The sequence below is a fragment of the Schistocerca gregaria genome, chromosome 1 (genome assembly GCF_023897955.1).
Source record: "Schistocerca gregaria isolate iqSchGreg1 chromosome 1, iqSchGreg1.2, whole genome shotgun sequence".
NCBI lineage: Eukaryota > Metazoa > Arthropoda > Insecta > Orthoptera > Acrididae > Schistocerca > Schistocerca gregaria.
In genome coordinates, this window is record NC_064920.1 from 384,408,036 (window position 1) to 384,435,113 (window position 27,078).

General features: G+C 38.2%; 1 protein-coding gene across 9 annotated transcripts in view; it reads right to left on the reverse strand.

Moving 5' to 3' along the window:
- The window catches only part of LOC126348631 (telomeric repeat-binding factor 2-interacting protein 1-like), a 183,681-nt gene that overhangs the window by 58,891 nt on the left and 97,712 nt on the right, over nucleotides 1–27,078 (reverse strand). For all 9 annotated transcript variants that reach the window (XM_050002375.1, XM_050002374.1, XM_050002371.1 and 6 more), the window contains 2 exons: nucleotides 12,260–12,355; nucleotides 12,005–12,100 (listed from right to left, as the gene is read on the reverse strand). In XM_050002375.1, coding sequence (XP_049858332.1) covers nucleotides 12,005–12,100; nucleotides 12,260–12,355 — 192 coding nt within the window. The remainder of the gene's footprint in view (nucleotides 1–12,004; nucleotides 12,101–12,259; nucleotides 12,356–27,078) is intronic.

Genomic DNA, 27,078 nt, shown 5'->3' on the forward strand with positions numbered 1-27,078 from the left:
AGGCCCTCAACCGTTAGGGGTTAAGCCCAATGGGACTCGGGGCAAGTAAGGCTAGCAACCTGCTTCGCTGGTACTTTAAATATGATGCTGGCAACAATCAGAGCAAAATGCCTTGGACCCTTGGAGGTGACGGAGTCCCACCTCTAACTGACAAACCAGGGACTCCTAAGATATGACTTGGCAAACAAATGGTAATGAGATGGGGAGCTATTAATATCAATGGGGGCTACTCAGGGAAGAAGGTAGAGCTGGCAGAGGCTGCAAGTAAGATGGGACTGGACGTTTTAGCTGTTAGTGACATTCGGTTAAGGGGTGAGAAAGAAGAGGAAGTGGGAGAATACAAGGTCTATCTGTCAGGAGTCAAAGCAGGAATAGCACAATGGGGTGTAAGGCTTTACATCAGGAAAGAATTGGAACCCACCGTAGTTGCAATAATGTATGTAAACGAACGACTGATGTGGATAGATTTGACAGTGGCTAGCAAGAAAATTAGGATTGTGTCAGTATATTCGCATTGTGAAGGGACAGATCAAGATTAGATGGATAGTTTTTATGAGGCACTCAGTGATGTAGTTGTTAGAGTAAAGGACAAGGACAGTGTTCTGCTCATGGGGGATTTTAATGCCAGGATTGGAAATCGAACAGAAGGGTATGAAAAGGTTATGGGTAAATTTGGAGAGGATATGGAGGCCAACAGGAACGGGAAACAACTCCTGGATTTCTGTGCCAGTATGGGCTTAGTAATCACAAACTCCTTTTTTAAACATAAGAACATTCATCGGTATACTTGGGAAGGCAGGGGAACCAGATCTGTCATTGACTATATAATAACAGATCAGGAATTCAGGAAGGCTGTGAGGGACACACGTGTATTCCGGGGATTCTTTGATGACACTGATCATTATTTAATCTGCAGTGAAATTGGGATTGTGAGACCGAAGGTGCAGGAGGTCAGGTCCATATGTAGGAGGATAAGAATGGAGAAACTTCAGGATAAGTAAATTAGGCACAAGTACGTGACAGCGATCTCAGAAAGGTACCAGTTAGTTGAATGTAGTCAATTACAGTCATTAGAAAAGGAATGGACAAGGTACAGGGACACAGTAGTAGAAGTGGCTAAAGAATGTCTTGGAACAGTAGTATGTAAAAGTAGGATGAAGTAACCGGCTTGATGGAATGACACAGTCAAGGAAGCCTGTAAAAGGAAAAAGAAAGCATATCAAAAATGGCTATGTACTAGAGCTCAGGTAGACAGAGAATGTTATGTTGAAGAAAGAAACAAAGCCAAAAAGATAATGGCAGCATCCAAGAAGAAATCTTGGGAAGACTTTGGAAACAGGTCGGAGACTATGGGTCAAGCTGCTGGAAAACCATTCTGGAGTGTAATTAGCAGTCTTCGAAAGGGAGGTAAGAAGGAAATGACAAGTATTTTGGACAGGTCAGGAAAACTGCTGGTGAATCCTGTGGATGCCTTGGGCAGATGGAGGGAATATTTTGAAGAGTTGCTCAATGTAGGTGAAAATGCGATCAGTAATGTTTCAGATTTTGAGGTAGAATGGGATAGGAATGATGATGGAAATAGGATCACATTTGAGGAAGTGGAGAAAATGGTCAATAGATTGCAGTGCAATAAAGCAGCTGGGGTGGATGAAATTAAGTCAGAACTCATCAAATACAGTGGAATGGCAGGTCTTAAATGGCTACCCAGGATAACTGAAATGGCCTGGGAGTCGGGACAGGTTCCATCAGACTGGACAAAAGCAGTAATCACACCAATCTTTAAACATGGAAACAGAAAAGATTATAACAACTACAGAGGTATCTCTTTAATCAGCGTGGTGGGTAAAATCTTCTCAGGTATTATTGAAAGGAAAGTGCGAGTATTAGTTGAGGACCAATTGGATGAAAATCAGTGTGGGTTTAGATCTCTTAGAGGTTGTCAGGACCAGATCTTTAGCTTACGGCAAATAATGGAGAAGTGTTATGAGTGGAACAGGGAATTGTATCTATGCTTTATAGATCTAGAAAAGGCATATGACCGGGTTCCTAGGAGGAAGTTATTGTCTGTTCTATGAGATTATGGAATAGGAGGCAAACTTTTGCAAGCAATTAAAGGTCTTTACATGGATAGTCAGGCAGCAGTTAGAGTTGACGGTAAATTGAGTTCATGGTTCAGAGTAGTTTCAGGGGTAAGACAAGGCTGAAACCTGTCTCCACTGTTGTTCATATTATTTATGGAGCATATGTTGAAAACAATAGACTGGCTGGGTGAGATTAAGATATGTGAACACAAAATAAGCAGTCTTGCATATGCTGATGACTTAGTTGTGATGGAAGATTTGATTGAAAGCTTGCAAAGTAATATTTCAGAGCTAGATCAGAAATGTAAGGACTATGGTATGAAGATTAGCATCTCCAAAACGAAAGTAATGTCAGTGGGAAAGAAATATAAACGGATTGACTGCCAAATAGGAGGAACAAAGTTAGAACAGGTGGACAGTTTCCAGTACTTAGGATGCATATTCTCACAAGATGGCAACATAGTGAAAGAACTGGAAGCAAGGTGTAGCAAAGCCAATGCAGTGAGCGCTCAGCTACGATCTACTCTCTTTTGCAAGAAGGAAGTCAGTACCAAGACTAAGTTATCTGTGCACCGTTCAATCTTTCAACCAACTTTGTTGTATGGGAGCGAAAGCTAGGTGGATTCAGGTTACCTTATCAACAAGGTTGACGTTACGAATATGAAAGTAGCTAGGATGATTGCAGGTACTAGTAGATGGGAACAATGGCAGGAGGGTGTCCCACAATGAGGAAATCAAAGAAAAACTGGAAATGAACTCTATAGATGTAGCAGTCAGGGCGAACAGGCTTAGATGGTGGGGTCATGTTACACGCATGGGAGAAGCAAGGTTACCCAAGAGACTCATGGGTTCAGCAGTAGAGGGTAGGAGGAGTCGGGGGGAGACCAAGGAGAAGGTACCTGGATTCGGTTAAGAATGATTTTGAAGTAACAGGTTTAACATCAGAACAGGCACCAATGTTAGCACTGAATAGGGGAACATGGAGGAATTTTATAAGGGGGCTATGCTCCAGACTGAACGCTGAAAGGCATAATCAGTCTTAAATGATGATGATGGTGATGATGATGACAAAATTTTACTTGTTTTTCGACCAATAAGGCCACCATACTGAGAAAACTTCACAGTCACTCCGATTATGGGCATCCTATCTTAGGAATTTTCATTACTCCTTACAATACCAAGCCAGCTTGCAGTAAGCAAATGCTAACATCTTATTTCATGACTGATGATGACTCTGACACACATGAAACCGTCTGTTTTCAACTTAAAGTTAATTTTACAACACATGTTAAAATAACTTTATATTATCACATGAAGTTTCTCTTGTCACTTCCACAAAATTTCTACTGAGATGTATTCTCAGATATTTTTTACAAGACTGGTCTGAATGGCTACCAAGTGCCAACCCTTCTGCAATTGACACCCTCACTGCAGAGCATCACGAATACAAAGTGCCAAAGGGCATTCTCCTGTTGGAGATGGGCAGCCTATTCTTGAAATCCTCTTTCCACAAATCCTCCAGCTGCTGCATCACTCACATTGGAAACTGTCACAAATGACAGATCTTGTCCACAGCTGGCCAGTTATTGAAGCAGACACAGAACAAGTGATTTGAGTGTACTCTTTCACAACACAACCGACAATGACCTTCATCAGAGGACCCCTTTGAACAAATAAACATCTACTACAGGTGTCACTGCTTGGAACCACAAAGATCTTAGATGTGAATGTGTTTTCAACATCCACATATCACCTTCTTGACTTCCGTCATAGCTAAAACAAATTATTGATACTGGCACCATATTCACCATCAAGGACATAGCTTACACCATCATTTCTGACAATGACTCACAATTCGTTTCCTCAGTATTCAAGTCTAGTTATTGCAGAAATCAACACAGCACCTTGACAGTGCACCTTTTCACCTCGCTCCCAATTTCAGTGTTAAATGGTTGGTGACGACATTCAAGGCATACATCAAGGAATTAATGACATAGTGCTGAATAGTTTTTGGGCACATACTGACACATTCTTCCATCGATGTTCATGACCTCAGCCCAAAAAAAATCCCACACATATGCTAACACAGGTGGCTGAACCAAATCCGTACACTCCACCAACATCAGTACAAGAAAGACCACTCTTCCACATTAGTTCATGGATCTGTGTCCTCACATTTGGCCACACCCAAGGATGGATTCCTTAAACCATCACTGAATGACAAGGGTGCCAGAGACTTCCCATTGAGGTCAAATGTCATTAACTTTTTTATTTGAGTATATAATCAGTTTCAAAGATTAATTTAACAAAAGCCATAAAAATTGCATAACACAGAAAAATCGCACAACACAGAGAGTTTTCAAAACAAAAAATACTTAAGTCAGTCCCATTTTTGGTTAAAGAGTTCTACAGCTTTGTCAAGGACAGGTTGTGGATAAATGTATTGTCTTCCTGATGGTGATGATGATGGTGTGTCTAAAGTCATGAAAATATGTTGCTCAAGAATTCAGCAGGTATCTTTAACAATTGGTGACTGGAAGGAACAAGCACCACCTTGTGGGTGCATAAAGCTGATGAGGAAATCTTGTTTTTCATGTGAAAATTTACACATGTTTCCAACCCACCAACATACATGCAACATACTATCCTGGTTGTAAACTTGCAATTAAGTTTTCTCAAATTTCTTCATCTGCCTCAAAGGCGTTAACTGGGAATGCTGCAGCATCACTGGAAACTCTGCTTACTCTGAGCTGATTATAATTAACTGGCTTAAATTGATGATTTTCTCTCATTCCAGAAATTGTATGTCCCTGGCAAACCTTTCTCTAGATCAGGCTGAAACTTTTCAATGTCTTCTTTTGGTACATAAAAAAACTTGATAGCTGGAATACTGATATCACAGAATTTGAACAAATCATATGGAGTCAATATTTGGTTATTTATGGGCCTATGCAGACTAGAATGGACTGCTAGTCTTCCCCAATACCATCACAAGGTGATTAACCATGGATTGTTCGTGCAGGCATAAACTGACGAAATTTTTGAAGATCTTATATTGAACAACTAAATAATCATTAAAGTAATAAATGTTCTTAATGTTTCCAACCTTTGTCTTTAAATGCGCTATTAACTTAATTTGAAAGGCATGGACAGTAACTGTATCACGAGTGAGACAGTCGCTGATCATACAAATACTAATACTCTGAATTTTTTGCCACAAAATAGACAACAAATGGATGTAATGTGGCCTGACAATTCTCCCAATGAAATCCTTGCACAGCATCTTGAGCAACAAATGAATAATTATGAGCAAAATCCATCAATATAATTAATTCATTTTCTGCAAGATTTTCTTTTTGCTGCTTAAGGTGTGGCTTCTTAAACAGGTAATTTTCAAAATAATTGCCTCCATGATATGTTCAACACTTCTCTAACATGTTACCAAAATGTCTGTCAGTATGGCTCCATTGCTTGTGTTCGATTGTTTCTTCAGAATCATTGTCTTTAAAAGTGTCTTCAAGAACAGCCTCCAGTTGAGTTTTTCCTGGACGTTCTTCCTAATGTTGCACCATACAATCTTTTGATTCCAAACTGCACACAGTTTCTTTCATCAAGTCTGTGTAATCATCTTGGATACATGTTGCTGAAAACAAAAATTAATTTGACATTTTGAGGAATAATGCATACACATACTGAATATGATTCAAAAGCACCAACTGCAGTACACCATTTCGGCCTGAGCTCACAAAACTTAGAAGCTCAGTTGATTTCCATATTGCTTACAATAAGCAATGAACATTTCTTTCAGGTTACAAAAAAGCAGACTTTTTGGTTCTGCAACACAATCCTTTTTGCCTGGGCATAAATAAGAAAACTCGTTGTCTTCCAAAAACTGATGACATTTTGTTTTACTTTATCACTGAGATTTTTTCCTTTTCGGTTTGCAGGTGTTGCCAAAATCCCATCTTCCATCTTTAGTTTCCTAGCTTTCTTCACCATTTTAGTTGAAACAGCAAATTCTTCAGTTGTTTTCTCAAGAGTCCAGCCACTTAGGGGTCAGGGTCAAAATTTGAACTTAAATGCAATCGCTTGAAGTCTGAAGCTTCATTTTAAGTTCTTCAATTAACATTTCCACATCTTTACATTTTTGGCATTCTTCCATTTGTATGTGAGCAATATCTACTTGGCTCACACCGGCAGTTGTGGCAATTACCTTAGTAATGCTGCCTTGGACTTTCGTAACTTTGTGCTTAATGTTTCCCACTGAATCCCTTTTGCTGATCTGTTTACGCTTTAATGCTGACTCTCCAAGTGATGATAATGAAGTACTGAAGCATCAACAACATCCATGTCTTCAGAGAATGGTGATTCTTGCTTATCCTGGTGGGGTTATTCTTTTTGGGCCATTTCTTGTCTACATTTGGTACAAATTTTCTGACCAATTTTTAAAACTTCACTAGTCAGTAACTTCAAACTATCAGACATTGAAGTGGCTACTGGTGTTAAAGCCTTCTTGGTTATGTGTTTTTCTTAACAAAATAGAATGTAGCAAGTCTTCCCCAGGAACTGAAATTTTGTCATCAACAAGGCATCATGGTATGAACAAATTTGAGCACATTCAGTAAAATCAAGTCCAGACCTACATCACAGAAGCTTCCTTAACTGATTGTAGTCGATTTTTGCCATAATAGAATGGCAATGACTTATGACAATCAGCTCCACCTGATCCTCAAAAGTAGCAGGGTGCAAGGATCTCTTGGTTCATTTCATAGCATAGTTTATTAATCTACAACAACCAACTTTGAAAGCTCATGAATACCCTGGTATGAAGCTTAATGTAAGATGCTGTTACACATGGTGATGCCTATAAATCATTCACTTAGAATTTCACAGTTTTTATAATATACTCGTAACATATTCAGTCTTGTTTGTATATAAAATATGCAAATTACATTATCAAAAGATATTGTTTTGATGCTTATCTTCAACTACAATGATGATCGCTGATTATTTAAACACTCAGTATTCAACACTAAGATTGTACAATGTCAATACCAAACTATCATTGCACAGAAGACTGCCACTGTGAAAATTTTCAATAAAGAAAGCAACAACTGAACTGGTGATTCAGCAATGTATCACTGTTATGAGGATAGAGCCTTCAAAAACTATTGCTACTTTATAATGCCAACAGAAACAGCACCATGTCTTGTAGGGTTAAAACATTCTAAATCAACATAGCATTCCATTATGATCTTCTAGATTTTATAGTCTTAAGAGCATTTTATGAAGTTTTATTATATTTATATTCTATATTGTAAAATAGTGTAAAAACACTTCTTGTCAGCATAGTTACATTTCCTAAACCTCAGGCCTAAATCTTATACTCTTAAAAGACACTACAATTACACATTTTTTAATTTACAACTTCAAATTGTATTGATTTTTTTTCTATTGATCAGTAGTCCATTTTCCCTACTTTTGATAGGTATTCTTACTCATCAAAATGCAAGATCCAGAAATTAAACAACATAGCTTTGAAATTTTAAAGAACTCTCTTTCCAGCTGTAGCAAGGAAAATAAAAAAAAAAAAAAGATTCAAAAAGACCCAGTTGTGATATTGCCCCTCAACAATACCCTAAAATTCGCGTACAGAAAATTTTGCCCCACTTCGCAGATGCGTATCTTTTCATCTAGGAATCCAACATTAATTAAATTTGATCCATATATAGGTGTCATAGTTAAGAGTAAACCTCTGAAGTTTTGGTGTGCAAAAAGTAGCAATGGTCAGTCAAATCTTGGCTCTAAAATAGTAAGGCGAATTTTTTAGCTGCTTGTATCTATATCTAGGTGTGGCTAAGTTCCTAATTTTTGCCATAGTGTGATTCAGCATAAAATGTCGTCTACATATTTAAAGGAAATGACCAAATGTTTGCTAGGAATTTTAAAAAAGCCTAGCAAACTTGGCACATTTGCACCTTCACATATGATGCAAAGATGAGTAACTTCTCTTTAAGAGCCCCTAAAAATTCAACCACTGGAGACACTGGACTGAAATTCAGTGAATAACCATCAAAGACCTTATAGAAACTTCACACCAAATTTCGTGAGACCCAGAGTGAAGCTAGTTGTAGACTCTGGACCTAAACAGCCCTTTGCACCCTCTCAGTGCTGCCAGACCCAGTCAGCATGCAGAGTTGCCACAAGTTTCCCCATGCAAAATTCTCTGATATTTCCCTGATTTCCAGACAAGTTTTACCATTTTTCCCTTTCAAGTTATGCCATAAGTTGACAATCTGTTTTTGCAGTTACAGTACAAGAAACAATAGGTGCAAATGAGGAAAGATCTAAGAAAAACTTGCTAGCAGATGGGGCTTCCTGATGTGAGCAAAAATCTTAAGTACCAACATCAACATCTTTTGTAATGAACTGCTTTAGATGCAAAAAGCAAGGCAAGTGGTATATGTGATTTATTAAGACCACTGACATTATTTTATTTTAATAAAATGAAACAAATTTGGTGCTAAAAGACACATGTCTTTGGAGTCTCAAGACATATTTAAAATACCTTCACTGATTTCAGAAATAACCTCAGAAAAAAGTAGGCCTCTTGAAGGAAATGTATAGGATGGGGAAGAATTGTGTAAACCAACAGTGTAGGTGACCACCAATATTACCCACTGTTTTACATCTATTATTTTACAGGTATTAACAAAGAGATAGAGGGGCTGGCCAGTACTTACTTCAGCTCAGTACAGCCGATAGATACACAAAAAACAACCAAAAATATACGTTCCTAGCTTTCAGAATAAATGTTCCTTCATCAGGGAGGAGAGAGGGGAAAGAAAGGGAAGAAGGGAAAGTGGATTTAGTTACTCACAACCCAGGTTATGAAGCAATAGGGAAAGGAAAACAGGGAGGGTAGCAAGGATGGAGGCATGGTTGTCAGAGGGAAGCCAAAGATATTCTATTATAAGTACTGTGACAGCTTCAAACCAAAGAGGATGCATACAGAAGTAAAGAGGTATATAGTATAAAGATAAACACAACTATGTAGGATGAAAAGATGCACGAATGGCTAAAGAGGAAAGGCCTCGAATACATCAACAAATTACTCCGCCACGGATATGACTTTCTCAAGTCAACCCCTGAAATGAGATCATCCCTTGACAAAATTCTCCCCACACCACCCAGAGTTGCCTTTCGTCGCCCCCCTAACCTCCGTAACATACTTGTTAAACCCTACAATATTCCCAGACTACCTTCTCTACCCAGAGGTTCCTACCCCTGTAACCGACCCCACTGCAAAACCTGCCCCATGCATCCCCTCCACAACCACCTACTCCAGCCTCGCTACTGGTAAAACACACAATTCAAAGCAGGGCCACATGTGAAACTACACATGTCATTTATCAGCTGACATGCCTGCACTGTACAGCCTTTTACGTCGGTATGACAACAACTAAACTGGCTGAGCGCATGAACGGACACAGGCGAACTGTCCGCCTAGGAGATATCCAATACCCAGTAGCAGAGCATGCCCTCCAGCATAATTCTAGGGACCTACGAACCTGCTACACCGTATGTGCCATTTGGCTTCTCCCACCCAACACCAGTCCCTCTGAATTGCGGAGATGGGAACTTGCACTCCAACACATCCTTTCATCCCGCCATCCCCCTGGACTGAACCTACGTTAAACAACCTCACTCCCATTTACTCTTCAGTCTTCTCCTCTTTCCCTTTCCTCTTTAGCCATTCACACATCTTTTCATCCTACGTAGTTGTGTTTATCTTTATACTATATACCTCTTTACTTCTGTGTGCATCCTCTTTGGTTTGAAGCTGGCACAGTACTTACAATAGAATATCTTTGGCTTCCCTCTGACAACCATGCCTCCATCCTTGCTACCCTCCCTGTTTTCCTTTCCCTGTTGCTTCATAGCCTGGGTTGTGAGTAACTAAATCCTCTTTCCCTTCTTCCCTTTCTTTGCCCTCTCTCCTCCCCGATGAAGGAACATTTATTCCAAAAGCTAGAAACGTATATTTTCGGTTGTTTTTTGTGTATCTATCGGCTGTACTGAGCTGAGGTAAGTACTGGCCAGCCCCTCTATCTCTTTGTTAGTATTTGTTTCACATCTTTATATGAGATTTTCCATTAATCATTTTATAGGTATTGTGTGATTTATTCTGGCCTGCTGAGGAGCATCACAGCCCTGGGTCCATGGACAAACCATGAAAATCCGCTGCATTACACCAACACAAACAGACCCAGGCCTATGTGCAGGTCAGTGAGACTAGATCCGACAGGCTGCAAATTAGCAGAAACCGAATGGCTTCAGATCGGCAAGCTTGATCCAATACAGATACCCACAGAAACGGCCTACAGCTTTGGCCCGTCACAGAAATCCACTCATGTGGACAGCATGTTGATGAAATGAGACCACAGTGATCAATCAAAGCAACAAATAACTTGTTAAAATACTCTGAGGATTAATAATAATGAGGATAGGTATTAAATCCCCGTAAAGACAATTGCTGAGCTACAGGCAGGCATGCAGAAACGACAATCACACTCTCACAACTAAATTTTCAGCCATAGCTTTTGTCAGAAAACAAGAGCATGCATACATTCACACAATCACTCAGATACAACTCATGACCACATGACCGTCATCTCTGGCCGCTGTGTCTACAGTCTCTAAAAATTGGATCCAGAGAAACAACTCCTTATGCCTCCCTGCCTCCCGTCGGAAGATGCTACGCTAGCAGCAAGAAGTGGTGGGAGCACTGGCTGCATGCTGAGAGGACTGGTAAGAAGGGGAGAAGCAGTAGTAATAAGGGAGTAGGGAAAGGGTGAACATACTCAGCTGCACCCAGCCAGTAACGATGCATGACACCTCCGTAAACAAACCATTTAATTTACTGAGACAAAAATGAGATTTTTCAAGTGTGTTTTTTCCCAGATTTCCCTGACATGCTTGAAATTACCTGATTTCCAAAACCTGTGGCAACCCTGGCATGGAGCTGTGAGTCTCGTCATACAGAAATCTCTTCGTGAGGAGATAACATAGGGGCAGCCGCCCCCCCCCCCCCCCCTTTGGGGTAAATTAATGAAAGTTGTTCTCTTTGGCAACAGTCCAGATATTTTCCAACTTACCAAGACATTTCTGATCCTACAGGCCAGTTAAAGGATGCAGAAGAGAGACAGGTGGGTGGATGGGAGGTTAGTATCCTTGGTAGATATAAAACGGGTCACAGATGAGGAAACTCTTGATACTGCTGGAAGGTCGACACCGATGAGTGATGCACAACTCCACTACTAACACTGACAGTAGTATATCACACGATTTGATCCTCTCATGACTAGCAAGTAGTACAAGGGCCATCTGGTACCTCACAGCTTTAGTCTGTGTCTTCAATAATGCCTACTTGAATCAGTACTAAGCTGATCATGAACTTAGCTGATGATCAGCTTATCTTGGACGGTTGTTAACACACACTGAATACTGATACAAAATTAACTCACTCAGAATCAATTTGATAGAGATCTAGCTCCAGACAAAGTTGCTGCTCTCAGATTTTTGCAGTGTCACTGTGTAGCAACTTATGGCAAGTATCAGATAATTAGCATAATAAAATTAATACAAATTATGTTCATAAAGTATAATTTTCAATAGGTTAAGTTATGGAGTCAAGAAACTGGGAACAGAGAGATACTAAATCATGTCAAAAATAATATTTTAAAAAAAGTGAATAAGAAACATAATGAATACAGCATGACACATGTTTCAGCATATATGACACATACACAAACCCACCTTCATATGTAGAATATTGTTTATTAATTTATGCTCAGTGATTAATACAGGGAAACCCCATGGGATTAATAGTACTGATGTTGACAGTAAAAATTTTAACGCACCTGGTAGATTTTTTTACCCGACATATATCTTGAAGTCTCTGATTGTCTGTATTTCCTGGACAATCATCACTGTCACTTTCAGAAGATTCACGGAATCTAGAAAAAGACAACAATTTGACACAGATAATTCAACACAGACAGAAAGAGATAGTAATGGTAAAAATATGAGAAACATTATTCACTAACAAAACTCAAATATTCAAGTAGCAAATATTTTTACCTTACTGGGCAACTAAAATAAAAGTTTTTCCATACCTGTTGATTCTAAATGGTTTACGTTTCTCTGGGAGCCTCTGACCACAGCCCCTTTCAAGACTGCTGGCATCAGTACTTACAGAAGATCCACAGGGGCTATCAATAAAGAGAAATATGGTTTACAGTTTAAAAACGCAATTTCATTACTCAAAACAGAAAGTAACATTCTAGTATGTATTGCAATTCAGCAGGAAAACAATTTCAGTTATCAATAATATTTACAATGATTATATGTGACAGAAGTCAAAAAGTTCCTGGAATTGGTAGGCAGAAGGTAGTTGGACAATCACCAATGGAAATTTCATCTTTTTGCGTTGGCACCTATGAAGAAACAGCATACATGCTGTAGAAAGTGCTCTATATTTGCAATGGGTTAGTTAACTGATGCCTTATCATTGATAACAGAACAAAACTGAACACAAATTATGCATAAACACTACCTTTAATGATAGTATGCGAATCAAATTTCATGCCTTACAATCGAAATCACTATCCGAGACTGTTTAAATATAAAAAAAAGCCTAAGAAAATTAGAAAATAAAAAAATCACAACTGTTCCAGCATTTTGTGATTTGTCCGAATGCACTAGAGATGACATACAAGTGTGATCACACATTGACTTTCATGACTGCTGCCATTGCTACCATGAAATCACGCAGCTGACAAATGGACACTAATTTTGGTTTATTATGTCCCACTGCTCCACTCAAGATATAGCAGAGATGCTGAGCCACAGAAAGGCACAACAAAGAGTTTGTCGGAAAGCTAGCTTTGGCCAACAAGGCTTTTGTCAGAAATAGACAACATGCACGCGCACAGCTTCCTCACAGCATTAGGGATTGCATTTAAAGTTGGCTGACAACTCTATACAGATTAAACTGGCTGCACTATAGTACTTAAACTTATGTTTAAGTACATTTACACTACAGTAGTAAACAATGACAGTGACTGCGCCGAAGATGGACTTGTAACATCCATAGTATAGTGTATTCAACGATATTTTACAACTACAGGAAACGAAATACACATTTTAATTGTCTCTTTTATGGGTATGTGTACATGCAGAATGGTTCGAATGGCTCTGAGCACTATGGGACTCAACTGCTGTGGTCATTAGTCCCCTAGAACTTAGAACTACTTAAACCTAACTAACCTAAGGACATCACACACATCCATGCGCGAGGCAGGATTCGAACCTGCGACCGTAGCAGTCGCATGTGTACATGCATTTCACATCTTTACATACCTGTTTATCCTTCAAAAAATACGAGTACATCTGTAAAAATTAGGATACCTTTCAAACTATGTTATAAAACACACATATTTAAAAGTGTCTTTATAAAAATGTATTCGAAACTACAGTTTTCAAAAATATTTATGTTAGTATCACACAGCAGGTGTTACATTTTGGTTACTCATCTACAGCATTTCATCATGTAACTGGAAGAACCCATGTAGATTAAAATCATTTTATTCATTTAATAAATTTTGTGGGTTTCTCTTCTATTTTATGAAAATTTTCAATTTTTCCAAAACTTTTAACAGAGGTCCTTTATCTGCAGTGTGTATAATTTGCATACTATCTTCAATCTCACATAACGTATGTTTAGTTGTTCTCAAATGTTCATCTAATGTTGTGCAATTTGAATTTAGACTCAATGTTCCTTATAACATAATATAAATGTTCTTCCAGTTTGGCCAACGTACACTATGTGATCAAAAGAATCCAGACACCCCCAAAACCATATGTTCTTCATATTAGGTGCATCGTGCTGCCACCTACTGCCAGTTACTCCATATCTGTGACCTCAGTCGTCATTAGACATCACGAAAGAGCAGAATGGGGTGCTCCGTGGAACTCACGGACTTCGAATATGGTCAGGTGATTGGGTGTCACTTGTGTCATACGTCTGTACGTGAGATTTCGACACTCCTTAACATCACTAGGTCCACTGTTTCCGATGTGATACTGAAGTGGAAACATGAAGGGACATGTACAGCACAAAAAGTACAGGCCGACCTCGTTTGTTGACTGACTGACACCGCTGACAACTGTAGTGGGAAGTAATGTGTAATAGGCAGACATCTATCCAGACTAACACACAGGAATTCCAAACTGCATCAGGATCCACTGCAAGTACTATGACAGTTAGGCGGGAGGTGAGAGAACTTTGATTTCATGGTTGAGTGGCTGCTCATAAGCCACACATCACACCAGTAAACGCCAAATAGCGCCTCACTTGGTGTAAGGAGCACAAACATTGGATGATTGAACAGGCGAAAAACATTGTGTGGAGTGACGAATCATGGTACACAATGTAGCGAACCGATGGTGGAGTGTGGGTATTGCGAATTCCTGGTGCACATCATCTGCCAGCGTGTGTAGTGCCGAAAGTAAAATTCGGAGGCGATGGTGTTATGATGTAGTAGTGTTTTTCATGGAGGGGGCTTGCACTCCTTGTCGTTTTGTATGACATTATCACAGCACAGGCCTACATTGATGTTTTAAGCATCTTCTTGCTTTCCATTGTTGAGGAGGAATTTGGGGATGGCAACTGTATCTTTCAACACAATTGAGCACCTGTTCATAATGAACGGCCTGTGGTGGAGTGGTTACATGACAATAACATCCCTGTAATGGACTGACCTGCACAGAGTCCAGACCTGAATCCTATAGAACACCTTTGGGATGGTTTAGAACACTGAGTTCGTGACAGGACTCACCAACTGTCATCGATATCTCACTTCAGTGCAGAACTCCATGAAGAATGGGCTACCATTCACCAAGAAACCTTCGAGCACCTGACTGAACACATGCTTGGGAGACTGGAAGCCGTCATCAAGCTTGAGGGTCAGCCAACACCATATTGAATTCCAGCATTACCAACGGAAGGTGCCACGAACTTGTGTGTCATTTTCTGCCAGATGTCCAGATACTTTTGATACATAGTGTAAATGCTCCGATGAATTTGGCCATTCATTACATGTACTCCTGAATTACTGTATTTGTCCTTATGTATATTCTCTTTGTGTACTAGTGCAAGTATAAGTGAGCTGCTACTTTAAAATGCTACTTTAACTCTCCGTCTTGGGAAATATCTCGCTATACAGCCTGTTATTGGACATTTTTATGTGAGTGTAATATACCTTTTCTTTTTTACTGGCTTGCCTGTGCTATTGTTTTTCTTTGATTTAATATTTTTCTGTGTAGAGTGGTACAATTTTATCATATCATATTGTTGGTAATTGTTCCTTAAAGCTATCTTTTTGATTGTCTGTAATTCTGCTGCTCTGTCTTCATCTGTGAGTGACAATTGTAATATTCTGTGCAAAGTTGAACAGAAATAAGCTCTTTTGTGCTGGACTAGATGATCTGAGTAATTCCCAATAATTATTCCTGAATATGTAAGCTTCCTATAAACTTTAAAAATGTTTCCCATTTGATCTATTAATTGACAAAATGAGAAAATTGATGCAACTGTCAGTTTCATGTTCAATGTGAACTTAATTTTTGGATGCATCTGGTTGAGTTTGTCTGTCATTTCATTTAAATCTTCCTTGGTTCCTTAGAAAAGAATTACTATGTTGTCAACATACCGGTGATATTGGCAAATTTATCAAAAAATCTAATTTCCAAGTTATTAAGAAAAATTTCTGATGCGATGCTAGATAAACTATTACCAATTGGTAGACTGTCTCCCATGTGGAAAATTTTTCCATTACATCTACATCTCTACACCGCAAATCACCACGTGGTTCATGGCAAATGGTACACCCATGTATCAGACATTAGGGATTCTCCCTGTTCCATTCAGGCATGGAGCACAGAAAGAATGATTGTTTGAAAGCCTCTGTGTGTTCAGTAATCATTCTAATCTTGTCCTCACAATCCCTATGCTAGCGATATATAAGTGGTTATAGTATACTCCTAGAGTAATCATTTAAAGCCAATTTCTTAAACTTTGTAATTGAATTTCTTGGGACAATTTAAGTCTATCTTCAAGAGTCTTCCAGTTCAGCTCCTTCAGTGTTTCTGTGACACTCTCCCACAGATCCTGTGGCCATTCGCACTGCCCTTCTCTGTATACGTTCAATATCTCCTATTAGCAATATTTGGTATGGGTCCCAAACACTTGAGCATTACTCTAGAAACTGTTACACCAGTGATTTGTAAGCAATCTCATTTGCGGATTGATTGCACTTCCCCAATATTCTACCATGACGTGAAGTTTACCATCTGCTTTACCAATGACTGAACCTATGCGATCATTCCATTTTATATTCCTTCAAAGTGTTACACCAAAGTATTTGTATGAGTTGGTTGATTGTACTGATATTATAGACACAGGATACTACATTTCTTTGGCTTGTGCAGAGCATAATTTTACATTTCTGAATATTTAAAGCAAGCTCCCAATCTCTACACCACCTTGAAATCTTATAATATCTGAATGAATATTTATGCAGCTTCTTTCAGGTAGCACTTCTGAAAAAAGCTTAATTTTACTGTTAATATTGTCTGCAAGGTCATTAATATACAACATGGACAGCAAGGGTCCTAGCACACTTCCCTTTGGCACACCCAAAGTTACTTCTACATCTGACAATGACTCTCCATCCAAGATAACATGCTGTGTTCTCCCTAACAAAAAGTCCTCAATCCAGTCACAAATTTCACTGGGACAATAAATGGGGGTTTGCTACTGAGTCATATGCTTTTAAAAAATCTAGAAATACAGCATCTACCTGATTGCCTGGATCGAAAACTTTCAGTATGTCATGTGAGAAAAGAGCGAGTGTTCAAGATAATTAATTATGTTCTACGATTCTACAACAAATCAATGTCAAGAATATTGGACAGTAGTTTTTTGGATCACTTCTGCTATCTTCTTGTAGACGGGCATGGCTTGTGCTTTTTTTTCCAAGAACTGGGTACATTTTTTTGTTTGAGATATCTATGATAGATTATAGTTAGAAGAGGGGCTAACTTAGACACAAATTCAATACACAAACTGACAGGGATTCCATTTGGGCCTGGAGCTTTGATCAATCTTAATGGTTTCAGCTGTTTCTCAACATTGCTAACACTAATACTTATTTCATTCACCTTTTCAGTGGTGTGAGGATTAAATTGGGGCAATTCTCCTGGGTTTACCTGCGTAAAGCCACATTTGAAAATGGAGTTACTCATTTCAACTTTTGCTTTGCTACCCTCAATTTCAGTTCGTGTCTCATTCACTTGGTGCCACTAACGGCCTTTATATGTTGTTGTTGTTGTTGTTGTTGTTGTGGTCTTCAGTCCAGAGACTGGTTTGATGCAGCTCTCCATGCTACTCTATACTGTGCAAGCTTCTTCATCTCCCTGTACCTACTGCAACCTACATCCTTCTGAATCTGCTTAGTGTATTCATCTCTTGGTCTCCCGCTACGATTTTTACCCTCCACACTGCCCTCCAATACTAAATTGGTCATCCCTTGATGCCTCAGAACATGTCCTATGAACCAATCCCTTCTTCTAGTCAAGTTGTGCCACAAATTTCTCTTCTCCCCAATTCTATTCAGTACCTCCTCATTAGTCATGTGTTCTACCCACGTAATATTCAAGCATTTTTCTGTAGCACCTCATTTTGAAAGCTTCTATTCTCTTTTTGTCTAAACTATTTATCGTCCATGTTTCACTTCCATACAAGGCTACACTCCACATAGATACTTTCAGAAATGACTTCCTGACATTTAAATCTACACTCAATGTCAACAAATTTCTCTTCTTCAGAAACACTTTCCTTGCCATTGCCAGTCTACATTTTATATCCTGTCTACTTCGACCATCATCAGTTATTTTTCTCCCCAAATAGCAAAACTTATCTACTACTTAAAACGTCTAATTTCCTAATCTAATTCGCTCAGCATCACCCGACTTAATTCGAATACATTCCATTATCCTCGTTTTGCTTTTGTTGATGTTCATCTTATATCCTCCTTTCAAGACACTATTCATTCCATTCAACTGCTCTTCCAGGTTCTTGGCTGTCTCTGACAGAATTACAATGTCATCGGTGAACCTCAAAGTTTTTATTTCTTCTCCACGGATTTTAATTCCTACTCCGAATTTTTCTTTTGTTTCCTTTACTGTTTGCTCAATATACATATTGAATAACATCACTCCCTTCACAACCACTGCTTCCCTTTCATGCCTCTCGACTCTTATAACTGCCATCTGGTTTCTGTACAAATTGTAAATAGCCTATCACTCCCTGTATTTTCTCCTGCCACCTTCAGAATTTGGAAGAGAGTGTTCGAGTCAACATTGGCAACATTTTTCTCCAAGTCTACAAATGCTAGAAATGTAGGTTTGCCTTTCCTTAATCTATCTTCTAAGATAAGTTGTAGGGTCAGTATTGCATCACGTGTTCCAACATTTCTACGGAATCCGAACTGATCTTCCCCGAGGTCAGCTTCTACCAGCTTTTCCATTTGTCTGTAAAGAATTCGTGTTAGTATTTTGCAGCCATGTCTTATTAAACTGATAGTTCGGTAATTTTCACATCTGTCAACACCTGCTTTCTTTGGGATTGGAATTATTATATTCTTCTTGAAGTCTGTATCGGTTTACATATGACCAGAATTTCTTTGGGTTCTGTGGAAGATTACCTGACAATCTTCTACTACGGTAGTCATTGAAGGCATCACGCATTGTCTCTCTACCTGGAGACCTACACTTTGTTTTACAGCTATTATGCAGTAATTCCTGTTTCTTTAGAAGTTATCTTTATAATGACAGTATATCAAAATATCTATCCAGTGGCTTGTAAACCATTCTTTTAAAATTGAATCAGAGTTCCTCTACATGCTCCTGTCCTGTGCTGAAAGTTTCAAGTTCCTCATTACAATAAAACAGCACCGACTTTTTATCTAGTTTACTGAACACATATATCTTTCTGTCACTCTCACCCCCCCACCCCCCCCCTCCCCCATCATGGACGCTGATACCAGTTTCGATGTAGACATCCTCAAAGAGGTCAGGTCTATTTGTTGCTATTAGATCCAATATATTTCCATGATGAGTGGGGTTCCTAACTAACTGTTCTAGTTAGTTTGCAGATAAGGGCTTTAGTAAAGTTTCACAGGATGTCTTATCTCACCCACCATTAATGAAACTGTAATTTTCCCTATCAATTGTTGGATGATTGAAGTCTCAACCAATTATTACAGTATGATTGGGGAACTTGTGTACAAGTGCACCGAGGTTTTCTCTAAAGTTTCCAATTACATAAGGAGATGAGTCGGTTGTGGGATAGAAGGATTCCATTATTTCACACCCACCATAATACTGAATCATGCCCAAAAAAAAATCTTACATGCAGCTTCAATTTCTCCCTCAGTGTAATTGAGTTTATTGTCTACTGCGGTAAATACATAGCCCCCATTTGCCTATCCTTTCGATATACACTTAAATTTTCTCGAAAAATCTCACTGCTATCAATTCCAGGTTTCAACTAGTTTTCTGTACCTAGTATTATGTGGGCTTCATTGCTTTTCAAAGCGCTTCAAACTCTGGCAATTTGTTGTAAATGGTTTTGGAGTTTACCATTAGGATTTTAATACTCTCACCTGTGGGAGGCAATTCTTTTGATCTTACGACCGATACTTCTGAGTTTCCTACAATTATCATCATCAGGATTGGATGGAGAGTTGTCTAACCTACAAAAAAACCCTTGTGTGCACCCCAGACAGCTACCTGAGTAGCAACCTCTGATGTGTAGTGCACACCTGACCTAATTAGGGGGACCATATAGTTCCCTACCCTATGTTACAAGTCCAGGATGTCACAGCCTAGCTTGTCACAGATCATTGAAAGTCTCTGGTTCAGTCCTACCACTTGACTGAGAACAAAAGGGCCATGATCAGTTCTGGGGACAATGCTGCAAATTGTGAGCTTCATTCAAACCCAAGGCTGGTCTTCTCAACGTCCTTTGCCAGTTGCTGGAATGACCCAAGAATGACCTTGGAGCCCAGACGATAGGCATCATATGTTCCAATGTGTGCCACATTCTGCTGCTGGTTGCATCCTGTTCCCTCAATGGCTGATAGAATAGCCTCATCAACACGTTAAACAAGTTTATGTGATTGCAGGTTTCCTTGGCCTATTTCAGATATGGAATCATCTTCGGTTATCAGATGAGTGGCATCATCGTCTTGTCGCAATGTTTCAATGGATTTCATATTGATCATTTTTGCCTCATGATGATAGACATGTAATCCACTGAAGTGTTGCAACAAGACAAGATGTCACCCCGCTGATAATCCAAGAAGATTTCATAGGTGCTGACTGAGGCCCCCGAGCATACACACTGAGTGCACCTGGTGTCCTTTCCTGTCCCTTACTGCCATTTCCCTAAGGGGTATCACCATTTGCTGTACATTTGAACTTCCAATGAGTAGCAGACTCCTACCCTTTTGCATTTACCTCCTCCTGACACCGGACAAAACAAGTTTTCCCAAAAGTGAACTGACTCCCACTGGTTCCGTTTCACTTTCAGTGAAAGGCAGCTCCTAAAACTTGTTTGTTAGGGGGATCTATACAACACACTGTGTCCTCCCTGATCCAGTCTACCTTATACAGGATGTCTAGATCTGCCACTGACATGCCACTTGGAGTCAAGTAGACAAGTAATGGCAGATCCTGTACCTCCTGCACAGGAGACAGGATCCGCAGGATAGAATAGTACTAAAGGTACCTCTGGTATAGGTATCACAGGTACATGACTTTCGGGAGCTCTTACAACATACCGATTCACAGAAGCTGCCAGTTGTTTCACAATAGTCAGGGTGATTTTGTGTAGCATACAAATGTCAACCAACTCATATGTTCAAGAAAAGTGTTCACAGTATAGCAAAATTTTGGCTGGAGCAATGTATTACAAGGCAATGGACAAATAACTTTAAGTTTGTTGATCATTTTTAAATACTTGAACCAAAATTTGCTTACTCCCTTTAAGAACTGAAGCAAATACACAAAATGAGATTTCTATTAAAGCAACACAAAAACCTGCGGTAAAAAACTACTAGTTTCCTAAAACATTTTGAGGTTAATTATAGTTGTTAGCAAACTCAAAAACAGAGTTAATTTATGACAAAATATAGAGACTATATAGAGCGACTTGTCTTTAAGGGGAAACTAGGTGTCTTGCAGATTCTGCAAAAGGCAGTGGTAGCAGTTCCCAAAATTGCACATTTACTTGTGTTTATATACAATGAAGTTCAGGGATTATGTATTCTTTGACACAACTGTGAACCATAAACGCTGATTTGCCACGAAATAAATTATGTATCCAAAACACTCATACCGGTAACTTATGAAAATATAGTCTTGTCAGCAACCGAAAATTTTCAAAATAAACTATTTGTCATGTAATTATACAATGAAATTAGGGAATGATTGTTTGGAATGAACTTAAGGTACCTGAAATCAAGGTTAAATTGCAAAATGTCTAACAGCTCTACAGTCTCATGTACAACCATAGGTTTATGATGTAGTAGATTACTGTTAAATATTTCCAAAGTTTTGTCAATTAGTATGTTCATAAACATATTAGTAACATTCCAAGAGATGAAAATCGCATCTTCTGGAATATTCATACTTACTATGTTGTTTGTAAATTGGATGCTATTTTTAGTGCTGACCGCTTTGTCAGATTTGTACACATTTTTAAGTTTTTTATTGTGTATTTAATTTAGTTCACTACTGGGAGCATATTCGTTATTATTTATATCACTAATTGACTTGCTGTCATTATGTAATTTAATCTGAGCTCTTGCAGTAGGAAGCCTTGAAATCATAATCTTTAATTGACATTTTTCTAATGTGTCAAGTAAAAATTGAGAAGCATCAACTTTTCTTTTTACTTCAGTTTGGAATGTATTGAGTGGATCTATACTAATTCCATTTATGCAGTTCTGTCTGAAATACTGTAATGTTTTGTCAATGTAATCGTTTTCATATAATGGCATTACTGTATTACCATTATCCTATTATCTTACTTTGTATCTTTTACAGTGTATATTCTGATGCGCCGTTGATCACTTGAAGAGTGAAACTGCCAAATAAAACATAAAACATACAAAGTGTGACTTGTGGTTGTTTTCAAAAACTGTTTTAACAGTCTCTCTCCCCCCCCCCCTCCCCTCCCCTCCCCTTCCTCCCCCAAACAGGCCTGCTCTTGCTAAATTTGTACCTAGCCAGGCCTGTTGAACTGCACACAAGTACCCAAGAATGAAATCAAAACTTATGCAGATTAACATGAAAATTAAATTCAATTGAGAATGTGTACAATATGGTGTCATCCCTAGATATGCAAGATTTAAAACCCAGAACACACTTGCATCACACAATGCATTGCACATACAGTGGAGGTGAGTTGGATAAAAGCAGAAATTACAGATGTGCACAATCAAACAACAACTTAATGTTCTTCTGTATGATCTTTATTTTCAGTTAGGAAGTCTTCTAACCCCTCCACAAGCTAATGAAATGGAAAACGAAGTGTTAAGTAGGGTTGAAAATACTGCACATAAATGTAATGCTATTCACCGTAACTTGTCACAATTCAATTCACTATAGATGGCATCATAACTGCCTCAGAAATACAAATTAAATTCTATGATAAGCATGTCAACTTAACATATGTACAGCTGAATAAGACTGAAGCAGACTTATTAGAGAAAGGACTTCAACATAATGTGAAGCACAATTTATCGGAGGAAGACATTAAAGAAGTAATTTCTGAGGTAAAACTAATTTGTATTTGTGGTAAATTGAACAAAAATGAAGAAACTAAGGTAACTTTACAAATGAGCAAAACCCTAGATAATGCACTAAATGCAAATTCTTCTAATACACTGGTACTTACCGTAGTAAACTCTTTAAATAAAAAATTGCTAGATGCATGACCTCGAGGGATAAACTCTGATAAGGGTAATATGGCAGTGCTATTATTTGAAAAAGAATATACTGACAAAATATTACAGTATTTTGAACAGAACAGCACAAACAAAATTAGTGAAGACCCACTTAATAAGTACTAACCTGAACTTAAAAGAAAAATTAATGCCTCTCAATTTCTATTTGACCCATTACAAAGAAATAGATTGCAGTTAATGAATCCAAAGCTTCCTACTACAAGAGCTCAGTTAAAAATACATAAACCTGAGAAGTCAATTAAAGCAATAAATAATAATAATGAATATGCTCCCAATAGTGAAGTAAATTAGATACTCAATAAAAAACTGAAATGTATGTACAAAGTTGACAAATCTTTCAGCATTAAAAACAGCTACCAATTTGCTAACAATGGAGTAAATATGAATATTCCAGAAGATGTGATTTTCACCTCTTGGGATGTTATTAATATGTTTACGAACATAGTAATTGATGAAACATTAGATACAATTAAATGTAATTTACTGCAGCATAAAACTATGAAAGTAGGTGAGATAGTAGAGCAGTTAGACTTCTTGCAATTTTGCTTTGATGTTGGGTACTTAATGAAAAAATTTATCACATGGAAGATGGTCTATCGATGGGTAATAGTTTATCCAGCATCTAATCAGAAACTTTTCTTAACGGCTTGGAAATTAGATTTTTTAATACATTCCTCAACAAAGAGCACAAAATACTGTACTATTACCAGTATGTACACGACAGTATAATTCTATTTAAGGGAACCAAGCAAGATTTAAATGAAGTACCAGGCAAACTGAAACAAATGAATCCAAAAATTAAGTTCACAGTTGAAGATGAAACTCATAGTAGCATCAATTTTCTTACTTTGTCAGTTAGTAGACTGAATGAGAAATTATTTTTAAAGTTTACAGAAGCCTAAATATTCATGTATAATTACTGGGAATAATTCAAATCATCCAATCCAGCACAAAAAACTTGTTTCTATTCAACTTTACACGGAATGTTACAGTTACCACTCACAGATGAAGAAAGAGCTACAGAATTATAGATAATCAAAAAGATAGTATTAAGGAACAATTACCAAGAATGTGATACAATGAAACTGTATCACACTATACAGAAACATATTGAACAAAAGACAAACAATAGTACAGGCGAACCAGTAGAAAATAAAAGATTACACTCACGTACAAAGGGCCAGTAACAGACTGTATAGTGAGATAGTTGCCAAGTTAGAAAGTTAAAGTAGCATTTCAAACTAACAACTCCCTTAGGTGTGCACTAATATGCAAAGAGAATGTACACAAGGAAAAATACTGTAATTCAGGAGTACATATAATGAATTGACAAGTTTGTCAGAACACACACATTGGTCAAACTGAAAGAGTGTTTAAAATACATTATAAGGAACATTCAATCTAAATTTGAATCGTGCAGTATTGAGAGAACATTTGAGAAAAACTATACATACATTAGGTGAGATTCAAGGCAATATGAAAATTATCCACACCACAGATAATCATCCTCTGTTGAATGTTTTTGGAGAATTGGAAATTTTCACAGAAAAGAAGAAGAACCCGCTAAATTTATTAAATGAACAAAACTATTTTAATTTACATGGATTCTTTCAAGTTATTTGATAAAGTGCTGTAGATAAACAACAAAAATATTATTTTAACATAAATATTTTAAAAAATGGTAGTTTTGAATGCATTACTGTAAAGACATTTTAAAGTATGTACTTTTTGTACTGTATTTTGAAAGATATTTTAATTTTTACAGATGTACTCATATTGTTTGAAAGATAAGCTACTATGTGCAGATGTGAGGTGTCTATACACATGCCCATGAAGGAGGTGATTGAAATCAAAATTTCATTTCCTGTAGTTGTAAATTATCTTTTGATACAATATACTATGGACGTACTGTTTTACAGTCAATTTCATCATCAGTGGTGTTGATGTCATCATTTACTATTGTCGTTTGAATGTACCTAAACATAAGTTTAAGTACTGTTGTACAGCCAGTTTAATCTTTAGAGCTGTCTTGCTTTAAACACAATCTTTAATGCTGTCAGCCAACTTTAAACTCAAGTCATTGTACTGGAAATAGGATATGTACTTTACATAACATCATTATCAGTTTTCCGTATTATACCAGTTAGTCTCTTTTGCAGTGTGTGTTCTGATGATGCTCTTGTCCATTTGAAGAGTGAAACTGGTAAATAAAACACAAAGTGCATCTTGTGGCTCTTTTCGAAAACTTACTAATATTTGCTAGTCTAGGTTATCAAATATGATTTCCAATTGATGGCTATGCAGGTGACTCTCAAATTAATGCAAAGAACAGACTGATCAACTGAGAGCAGAAAAATGGGGACAAGCTACTATTTTTGCACAATTGTATGGTGGATAGCACATAGCCGTTCACTTGCTTCTGAGTGGTTTTCTGTATTCATTTTTTGTTTGTGGGTTCTTCTAGAAATTTCTATTATTATAATATTTTTGAGATACTATTGTGTTTCCTCTATCTTTTTATGTTCAGCTCATACAATTATTCTTTTGGGACAGGTCTCATACCATCATGAAAATCTGGTTTCATAGTTAAGATGTACAAGAAAATAAAAACTGATTTATCTCTTTTGTTTTAAGAACTATCACAGCACACAGTATCTGACCAGCAAGTGTTTCTCATGAGTTGATATGGCAAATATTGTTTGAGAATAGTAGAATACTTATTAAAGTAAACACAGTGCTCACTACAAGCCCACCAAAAGTCTTGTCCTCTTATAATGTATGTTACCACAGTAGTCATACAGTCAGGTCAGCACAATGACGTTGTCCACAATTGCCATCTTGGAAAGTGCCTTGACAGCTGAGTGGTCAACAGGATGTAATGCCATGCAAAGGGGCCTGGTTCGATTCTGGGATGGGTTGGAGATTTTCTCCGCTCAGCGACTGAGTGTTGCATTGTCTTCATCATCATCATCATCATCATCATCATCCCCATTAACATGCAAGTCGTCAAAGTGGCGTCAACTCAAAAGAATTGCACCAGGCGACAGGTCTACCCGATGGGAGGCCATAGCCACATGACATTTCATTTCATTTCATCTTAGAAAGTGCTAGAAGATCTTTCACAAGAGACAGAAAACACAAGTCAGGGAAGTCACACTCAGCAGGTCACAGGGCAGCAAGGAGCAGAGGGATGTGTGCCCATCATAACATCGTGATGTGGCACCAAAGCCAATTGATGCACAAAAAATTGTGGCAAATGGAGAGTTAATAGTTCCAGCATTCCCTGGCAATATTATGGCCTCTGAACCATTTCCACCAATGGATTATGCCTTTATCAAAAAGACAGGGTCATTTGTATGTGATTATGGCTATTACCCCCTCCCCCTCCATGAACCATGGACCTTGCCGTTGGTGGGGAAGCTTGTGTGCCTGAGCGATACATATAGGCATACCGTAGGTGTTGAGAGGCCAGACAAATGTTTGGTTCCTGAAGAGGGGCAGCAGCCATTTCAGTAGTTGCAGGAGCAACAATCTGAATCACTGACTGAACTGGCCTTGTAATAACATCCAAAACTGCATTGCTGTGCTGGTACACGGAATGGCTGAAAGCAAGGGGAAACTACAGTCGTAATTTCTCCTGGCAGAATGCAGCTTTAATGTATCTCTTGGGTAAAATATTACAGAGTTAAAATAGTCCCTTATTCAGATCGCCGGGCAGGGACTACTCAGGAGGACATCATTATCAGAAGAAATAAAACTGGTGTTCTATGGATCGGAGTATGGAATGTCAGATCCCCTAATCAGGCAGTGGGGTTATAAAATTTTAAAAGGGAAATGAA